General features: G+C 39.5%; 1 protein-coding gene across 1 annotated transcript in view; it reads right to left on the reverse strand.

The window, feature by feature from the left end:
* Positions 1–7,062: 7,062 nt before the first annotated feature.
* LOC110062898 (serine protease 33-like) overlaps positions 7,063–9,250 on the reverse strand; it is a 2,878-nt gene continuing 690 nt past the window's right edge. Inside the window, exons 3-5 of the mRNA XM_089283086.1 lie at positions 8,545–8,760; positions 7,739–7,989; positions 7,063–7,608 (exon numbers count right to left, since the gene is read on the reverse strand). Coding sequence (XP_089139212.1) covers positions 7,306–7,608; positions 7,739–7,989; positions 8,545–8,760 — 770 coding nt within the window. The 3' untranslated portion in view covers positions 7,063–7,305. The remainder of the gene's footprint in view (positions 7,609–7,738; positions 7,990–8,544; positions 8,761–9,250) is intronic.

The following is a 9,250-nucleotide window of genomic DNA, read 5'->3' on the forward strand; positions in this document are numbered from 1 at the left end:
TAGAATTTTGCCGATGAAGAATGCTACATTACTTCTGCCGTCTCAGTTAAAACTGTAAAATGTTAGAAGAAGAAGTTTAAGCTGTGCTTTTGTCAACAAAGACCGCCGTCCTAATTAGCATAATAACGTGAAAATAACGATGCACAGAGAAAATAATGATATATTCCACTTACCTCGCGACATGTCGACAACTGGATGTTCCACGATGCCTCATGTTATATTTCCAGTATGTTTCAGCCACATTTTCGGTGATTAGTGTACGAAATCACTCTCAGACATCGCCACGGTTAAGCAGATTTCAACTCTCCGAAGCCCGCTTCATAACATCTACCAATATTATTTGTCTTTCGCCTCATAAGCCGCCGTTTACAAGAAGTTTAACAATTTGCTGAGATCCTAACTGGCCCAGAACTCTGTTAGCAGCCTTTAAAATCCTCCTCTTAATCGAGGATTCTCATCAAGAACTCGTTTAAGCTCAGTTCCGTTTTGATCTGTTGTGCACCCGCCATTATTCCACAGAATGCGTTACATTTGACAAATGCACATTCCCACGGGTAGGGGTAGGGTGGGTAGGAAGTGAAAATGTGACAGACATTAAAGCTATTTTACGCATTTCTGTGGCTAAACTATTGTAGTAACTGGCTTTCCCGGAATGATTTGAACATGAGCTTCTGCTTGCAGGTATTTTCTAGTTTATTTTTGGAGGGTAGGTGGGGGAGTGGGGTCGTGTATTAAAAAAAAAAAGAAAAAAAGAAAACGATAGAGAGTATCAGGTCAAAAGATTATGATCTGTGTATCTTGATCAGCTTTATCAGTTCATCAGTGAGGCCCTATTAGGGGTTTTCAGGATACTGGATATTTGGGTAAAAAGTTAATAGGATGGAATAAATTTAGGGGAAATATTAATGGGGTAGAGCATGTTTAGATCAGATAAAACAGGACATTAATTGAGTAGGGAATCGTTGAGCTGGATTTAACAGGATACAAGATATTTAGGACAAAAATTAATAGGATAAGGGATACACCGAAACCCCCCCCCCCCGGCCCTTCCCCCCTCCCACTATGGGGCCTCAACAATGGTCAGCTATTTAGGATAAAATAAATGTATGTCAACTGCTATAAGCATTTATTCTGGACTCTTAGTACTTATATCACGGTGGAATATGAAAGTTTTGTATCAGATTTTAGAGGTTTTAAGGTTAGGTAACGCAGCTCCTTGTTAGTAATTTCGAAGCTCACACTTGTTACACTGAATAGATAGATAAAGACGGGGCTGGAGAAATAAACAGAGAATGAAATGTGTCCCGAATTCTGTACCGTTTAACAAGAATTTCTTACATGGCAACTTTTGTGTCTGCAAAGCGATCGAGGCACAACATTCCACACAACATTTATTTCATATAAACTTCACATCATTCCACACTATATTTGTAAACAACTACCCTAATCTCATTGACAGCCATTGGTTTTTGCCGAAATTTTTCATTTATTACAAATAGAATACGGATAGAACTCCAATAAAAAGCCTCTTCCTTGTTTTTTTTTTGTTCAGCATTATACTTGTGTCTTTCGCTGCCCGAAATGCCATCAAATGCTGCGAAAGGCAACAGACTGACAAGCAGTGCGCAAGAAAAGTTTTTCTCGGGTCAGGAAACGGCCATACAAGTCGAAGCAATTACTGTAGCACAAAAGATGAGGCGCTCAAAAGATGAGGCCAGAATTAGGCGGTTCACCTGTGATGAGTTCCTGACTCCTTGCCACGTTTAAACCTTCCTCTCGCGAATGGCTACAAATCTCAGAAACAGACAGGAGAAGGGGCTCCAACAAGACACAACAACCGCTGAGAATCAAGCTGCAGATATTTTTGACAAGTGTCATTTAACTCATCCAATTGCTTATGACTCATTCAACTTGTGTGCCTTAAACGCATCTGTAATGTCTTTAAAAAGCTAAGCGTCAACATTAGTGCTTCGCTTGATAGATGCGGATATTTTAAAGCGGCCTGCCTAGGGTTGAAAACTAGTCTTGTGCAGACATGCAGCTGTGCTCCATCACAGAACTGAACGACATTAGTGGCTGTGGGGTGCCTCAGGCGCATAACGAATGGTGCCTACAAAATACAAACGTGTTTCCGCCAGATTAAGCAAACGTGGAAAAAGTAGATCTTAGCCAGGGTTATTAGAATCCACAAAGAAAACTGGGGGTAGTCATTAATTTTTCCGAGATAATTAGCTAATCCTGAACGTAGCATTTTTCTGAAAAAAAGGTAAAGATATTTCTTCACAGATTCTCCTAAGGTTCGCCTTTACATGCAGAAAACTAAACATATTAAAAAACATTTTTAAACTACGTGGTAAGTGGTAACATAAAAACCACTTTTGATATGTATTTAATAACAGAATTGTCGCAACAGCACTCCTCTGGCTTAGCCAAAATACAGTCTACATAACTTTTCCTCACAGCCAAAAACTAATGTACTGTCGGATAGGCTTGCCACTTCCAATTCATACCATAAAATGTAACTGTAATCACCCCTTTTTAAAAAGTTAAATGAGTTGTTTCATCCTTTCGAAAACTTTGTCGGTGTCCGTTACATTTTTTCCTGCTACTTTCCAAGTAAGTTAAACATTGACGTCTCGCAATTGTTTTGCGCGCGCATTATGCCATCTACAGTTGAATTTCAGTATGATTTTTTCTACGGATACGATAAAAGCTAGCTTTTCAGCTGGAAGCCGTTCACAGTTAGTGCTTAGCGATATGCTGCTTTTCTGGTAATCCCGGTTTTAGTACAGGCTCGTAATTTTAGTGCAAAATTTGTTTCGGCCACAATAGGATTTTTTTTTAAGTGGCACGCTTGGTAGGGTAGTTAATTACGTCACTAGTTCCAACCCAAGCGCGCGCCTGGCCTTTAAACCATGCCTAAAATGGAAGGCACCGTCCTTAACTGCCCTTCAGTAATTTTCTGAGCATTTTCTTTTCTGATGCAAAAGTGAAACGGCTAAGAAAATGTAAGAAGTTTCAATAAAATGTCGCTTATCATTACTTCCTGCGCACTATTCGTCAGTCTGTTGTCTTTTGCAAAATTTGATGGCACTTCCGGCAGCGAAAGACACGACTGTCCCGCTTTATCTGATCTAAACATTATCTACCCCATTAATTTTTCCCCTAAATTTCTTGCATCCTGTTAATTTTTTACCCCAAATATCCAGTATCCTGAAAACCCCTAATAGGGCCTCACTGATGAACTGATAAAGCTGATCAAGATACACAGATCATAATCTTTTAACTTGATACTGTCCATCGTTTTCTTTTTTCCCTTTTTTTTTTTTTTTTTCTAATACACGACCCCCCCCCCCCCCCCTACCCTCCAAAAATAAACTAGAAAATACCTGCAAGCAGAAGCTCATGTTCAAATCATTCCGGGAAAGCCAGTTACTACAATAGTTTAGCCACAGAAATGCGTAAAATGGCTTTAATGTCTGTTACATTTTCACTTCCTACCCACCCTACCCCTACCCGTGGGAATGTGCATTTGTCAAATGTAACGCATTCTGTGGAATAATGGCGGGTACACAACAGATCAAAACAGAACTGAGCTTAAACGAGTTCTTGATGAGAATCCTCGATTAAGAGGAGGATTTTAAAGGCTGCTAACAGAGTTCTGGGCCAGTTAGGATCTCAGCAAATTGTTAAACTTCTTGTAAACGGCGGCTTATGAGGCGAAAGACAAATAATATTGATAGATGTTATGAAGCGGGCTTCGGAGAGTTGAAATCTGCTTAACCGTGGCGATGTCTGAGAGTGATTTCGTACACTAATCACCGAAAATGTGGCTGAAACATACTGGAAATATAACATGAGGCATCGTGGAACATCCAGTTGTCGACATGTCGCGAGGTAAGTGGAATATATCATTATTTTCTCTGTGCATCGTTATTTTCACGTTATTATGCTAATTAGGACGGCGGTCTTTGTTGACAAAAGCACAGCTTAAACTTCTTCTTCTAACATTTTACAGTTTTAACTGCCCCAAAATTTTATTGCATGTTTTTACAGGTGAGACATTGCTCTTTAAGTTGAGAGTAGTTTTGGGATCTCAAGTGATGTACTTTTGGCGATATTTTCCTTTAAACTTCGCCTTTTTTATGGCGCTTCATGAGTAGTCCGAAAGGGAAGAAATTTAAAATTCTGTAGAAAAATCAGGTGATGATCAAATTGCCAAAACAGCCTCTCAATGTAACAAGAAACATTTGCTTGTCTCGAATAAAGGGTTTTTACCCGGATTTAGATCGTTTTCTTTGTATGGCAAATTGTTAAAAATGTGCCCTAAAATGGCCGCTGAAAGCCCTCTCAGAGGGGCAAAACCAAGATGGTGGCCCCAGCGCTAAAATACGAATCGAATTGAACTGAAAGTTATATTTTTGTGAATCACTTATCTAGACCATTCATCTGAGAAAGTTTGAGGAATTTGATTTTTTCTGGTCCAAATGGCCATAGTTGAAAATTACAGAGGGCGCCTCTTAATACGCCGGATATATGTAAATATATTTCGTCTGAACTGTGTGAAGCTTAGGATAGGACTGCAGAATTTCATAGGTGTATTTGCCCGAGTGTGGTTTAAAGTGCTGACCAGCAATCCCCTTTCTTTCGCTTCAGTTGAGATCGACAAAAATTATTCGTTGACCCTACCCCGGTGGAAAATTTTGTGTCACAGGTGGGCACGTGACCAAGGGAGGCAGAGGAGAGAAAGCCTGGGAACGAGGTTGTAAATGGATGATCGGACATCAAAAATATTTATGTACTGAAAGCAAATGAATATATGAAAGATCATATAATTGAACTGCGGAGAAAGATATGAAGACATGATTGATCATCGCAGTTATGCACACAACTTTAGCAGTTGTGAAATTAAACCCTGAAAAAAATTCAGGCCTGAATTTTTTTCAGGGTTTAATTTCACAACTGCTTAAGTTGTGTGCATAACTGCGATGATCAAAAATGTCTTCAAAAATATTTATATTTAACAGCATCTCAATATTGGGAATGGACACCATTTATATTGCTTACTGTTCGAAAGATAAAAAAAAAAATACCTTCCAAGGAAACGCAACAAGTTTTGCGACAGTCTTGAGCGATCGACAACTTATAAACAATTATAGGATGAGGTTTCTGTGATATCCGGAATAATCAAGGTCGAGGTAAGTGTTATCAGCCGAAGCCGAAGGCTGAGACTGATAACACTAATCGAGACCTTGATTATTTCGGATATCATAAAAACCGAATCTCATAACTGTTTTATTATACATTGCTTTAAAGAAAATAACGACAAACGCATTATCGCACCGAACACAGTTTATTTTCGAAAAGCCATGTTCTTACGTGAACTTGACATTGCTCTTGGAAATCATACATTGCGCGTGCAACCTACGGATTATTCACTAATCTGCTAGCAGATTAGTAAATAGTCTGTAGGTTGCGCTTTTTCCCAGAATTTATTGTAGGCTTTTAGACAATGAGAAGACAGATGGTGACTACTATGTATATTAATAACAATTATTGGACGAAACAGTCAATAATTTGCCAATGCCAAAGGCTGAGGGAAATAACTGATCACGATATTTTACGATAACCGAGTTCGATAATTGTTTTACATTTCGATCAACAAGTTTGTTTTCGTACTTTTTCACTCGCTGACAGCTCTGCGAGGTCATCTGCCAATTTTATCGCAAGAGCGTTGTTATAATAGACCTATTCCGATATATTAAAATTCAGCGTAAAACAGTAGACCTCAGGACGAGGCTCTGGGAAATAAATACAGAGTTTGTGGGCTTTATTCCCCAGAGTCTCGTGCTGAGGTATATTGTTTCAGGCTGAATTTGAATAAATCAAAATTGGTCTATTGTGCATGAGCAAAATATTATTTGCAGCAAAACACATTTAGATGGTTTTACACATGAGACGATCATTATTTGTAGGCAGTTATTTGCAGACCACATGATGGGCCTCGGCCGATGAAAAGAAAGAAAAAAATGCGACCGATGATAACAAAAAAATATTTGTTGCAAATTAAAAAAGAAAGATGTTTTTCAGCTCATTTTTTTAGACGCACCAAACGCGAAGAGTTTCATTTTTGTCTTGCTCTGCAAGTTTTACCGTTACTTTCGACTGGGAAACTTCCCGGGGAGGACTCGTTGTACCTTCTAAAAGCTCTTACGAAGTTGTATAAGCGAGGGCAAACAAGCGGTAGTCTACAATAGAGAACATTTAGAGACTCAAGTGAATATATGCAAGTTCATGTCTTCACATTTAGAGACTGTTAACACAGAAATGTAGGAGAGAAGGATGAGTTTTCCGGAAGTGAATGATATTTCGTTCCATAACGATCATACTAAAAAAAGTTACGAAATATCAACAAACAGACAAAAACGAGCCCCTTTGGTCAGTTGAAAATGAAAAGAGGATGTTCCGGCAAAGAGAACAGAACTGCAAAAGAGTCTCCTCTTCGCTCCCGATGTGACGTCACTAGACACCAATCTCTAAGCGCTCAGTCCACTTGGGCTTTTGCGCTTGGCATTGACGCAAGCCATTGTGGGTGTTTATGATGATTATAAACAAAAACGAAAAAAAAAAATGAGTTAGGCAAATGCCTCGGTTTGTCTGTTACTAGCTACGGAACTGATGGACATCCAAAGAAAGCAACAAATGTAACTACCAAAAAATTTGCTCATACAGTATTGAAAAGGCAGAAGCTTCTGCGAATAGAAATGTAAATGAAATGGGAAAATTCGCCCATATATTCATATATATATGAAACATTTCGACCTTGGTTTGGACCATAACAAACTGCCAGAGATTCCATGAAGTGAACAGTTGCAGTTCCCAGATCAACTGAGTCCTGCGAGCATCACCAAGGATATCTGATGACAACATTTGGGAACAGATTGTAAGGTAAAAGGAAACTGGAAATAGAAAACTGAGAAAGTTTGAAGGAAGCCTGAGATTTACACGAAGGAAGTAGAACGAGTCGACTATAATTATAAAAATGATTACAATTGACAAAACTTTGCATTCCCTCTTTTATTGCTTATACATAATGCATTAGCCTTACAGGATAAAGTTACTTAGGAGTTATTTTATCGTCAAATATAACATTTTCTCGTGAAATGTGACCCAAATCGGGATTTACCCGAATAATTAACCGTTAAGCGAGATTATTTTTATTAGTTTGCCGTGATTCTTTTATTTTCCATGAAACATAAGCTAGTCCTCAACCGACAATTTCAATCTCTTTACTGCCCTCGACAATTATGGAGTTGGGTTTTTATTCATTGTTTCCTCCACCCAGGACTTAAGAGCCAACACGTCAGAATACACTCCGAATCTATTTGGGCGCGCACAACCAACGCCCCAGCTGACGATACCCATAAGATACCACTTGCTATTTCTTGGACAGACCAGCGGACCTCCACTGTCTCCTTGGCATGAATCAACTCCTCCCTGAGAGAAACCTGCACAGCGCATGCGTTTCGTAACGGGCAATCCCAGGTCGCTGTATGCTCGTCGACAAGTGTCACGTGCTACAAGAGGAACTTTTGCTTGCTGCAAAATCTAAAAAATAAAGTGTCATAGATTTTATAATCTTATTCTCTTCATACGTTGCGCAGTAAATGAATGTCTCTTCCAGCTCAACTCATTTCTGAATTTTACACACGCTTATCATGAATGTCGTCATATTTACCTGTGCAATATTTCCCCCTTCCCGTGTAGCGCCCCATCCAGTGACATAGCAATTAGTTCCAGGAGGAAAATCCTTGGTGGGCAGACATACAGGTCTTACGTCATTGTTGAACGTGATTGGTTTCCTCAGTTTGATCAATGCCACGTCATAGTCGGGCCCAGTCACTGGCGGCTTATATTTAGGATGTATGAAGATTTGGTCAATTGGAATAACTTGCTCGGTTCCGTCCGCTTTACGAAGATTATATTCACCTGTTACACAGAAAAACGTGTAGTTAAAAAACAAATTTAATCCATGGAATAGAGCCATAAATGGGAATATTTCACGGCTCGCGTTCAACCTTTAAGCTTCTCGAATTTTTTCGCGTTGATAAATCTGAAACGTAGAAACGTTTTTCAGTCTACAAAACGGATATTAAATGTTGTCAAGGTTAGAGCAAAATGAGATTTTTACCACAATTGCTACTAATCTCGCAATGTGATTGACTAATTTGCCGTTGTCGATAAGAGTCCAGACAACGCTGCTCGCGACAATGTGTCACGCAATGCCTTTTTCAGTTCACGCTCTGAAAACGTTGATATTGTAGTAAAGAACAAGTCGAAATGTGGTTTAGCGTAGTCTGTACTCTTATCGACAACGACCACTGTGATGACGCGTGATGGTCTACGTTCAAAGAAGCTGTAGAAAGTACTTGTAGAATATATACACGTATATCTAAACCTTTCAAGTAAAACGGCTCTTAAACATTTGAAAAATACTATGATGTTATTATGACATTACAATGCGATAAAGAAGTGTGACCTTACCTACGCTCAGTTTAAAAGATGCGGGATCTTTTCCCTTATTAAAACAGTGAGCTGCAGTAATGACCCAGTATGGCTTAAGAATGGATCCTCCACACCAAACAGGGCCCTGAAACGCCTTATTGTCCAATAATACTTGCCACGGCCAAGACCCCGGTTGCGCGTCTGTGCCCCCTACAATTCTGGAACCGGCCTTTCTCGTGCCACACTGCACGTTCCCTAGCGATGAAAGACAGTTAAAGGTGAAGAGTTGTCAATGTACAAAAGACAAAATTCTAACTGAGAGCTAAAAACCGTGCGTCGAGTGAGAGAAATTTTTATTCAAGCTAATCATAACAAACTCAAAGGCAGGGCCGACCATTAGATGATTCACGAGTGGGAGGAAGTGGGAATGCATGAGTTTTGGCTTCTCGATGTTCTTTAATTTTCTTCCAACAATGGAGGAGTCGAGTTTTCGTTTTCAAGTCTACGTTATATGATTTTTCTATAATCTGAAGCGCTTACACACCCCGAATAATCTAATAATCTACCCCTAAATATAGGCTCGTTTACCGCTGCTCTCTCGCCTTCGATTGATCTTAGTTCCTCCCCGCGAAGAGATCGGCGGAGGAGTGCGGGTTCGTTTCCCGAACAACGGCTGGAGATCGAGGCTACCCCTAATACTGCAACAAATCAGACATTTTCTGTGAAAATCCTTAGCCATCTTTCA

The sequence above is a fragment of the Orbicella faveolata genome, unplaced genomic scaffold (assembly GCF_042242905.1).
Source record: "Orbicella faveolata isolate gen_17 unplaced genomic scaffold, um_ofav_v1 contig_12, whole genome shotgun sequence".
NCBI lineage: Eukaryota > Metazoa > Cnidaria > Anthozoa > Scleractinia > Merulinidae > Orbicella > Orbicella faveolata.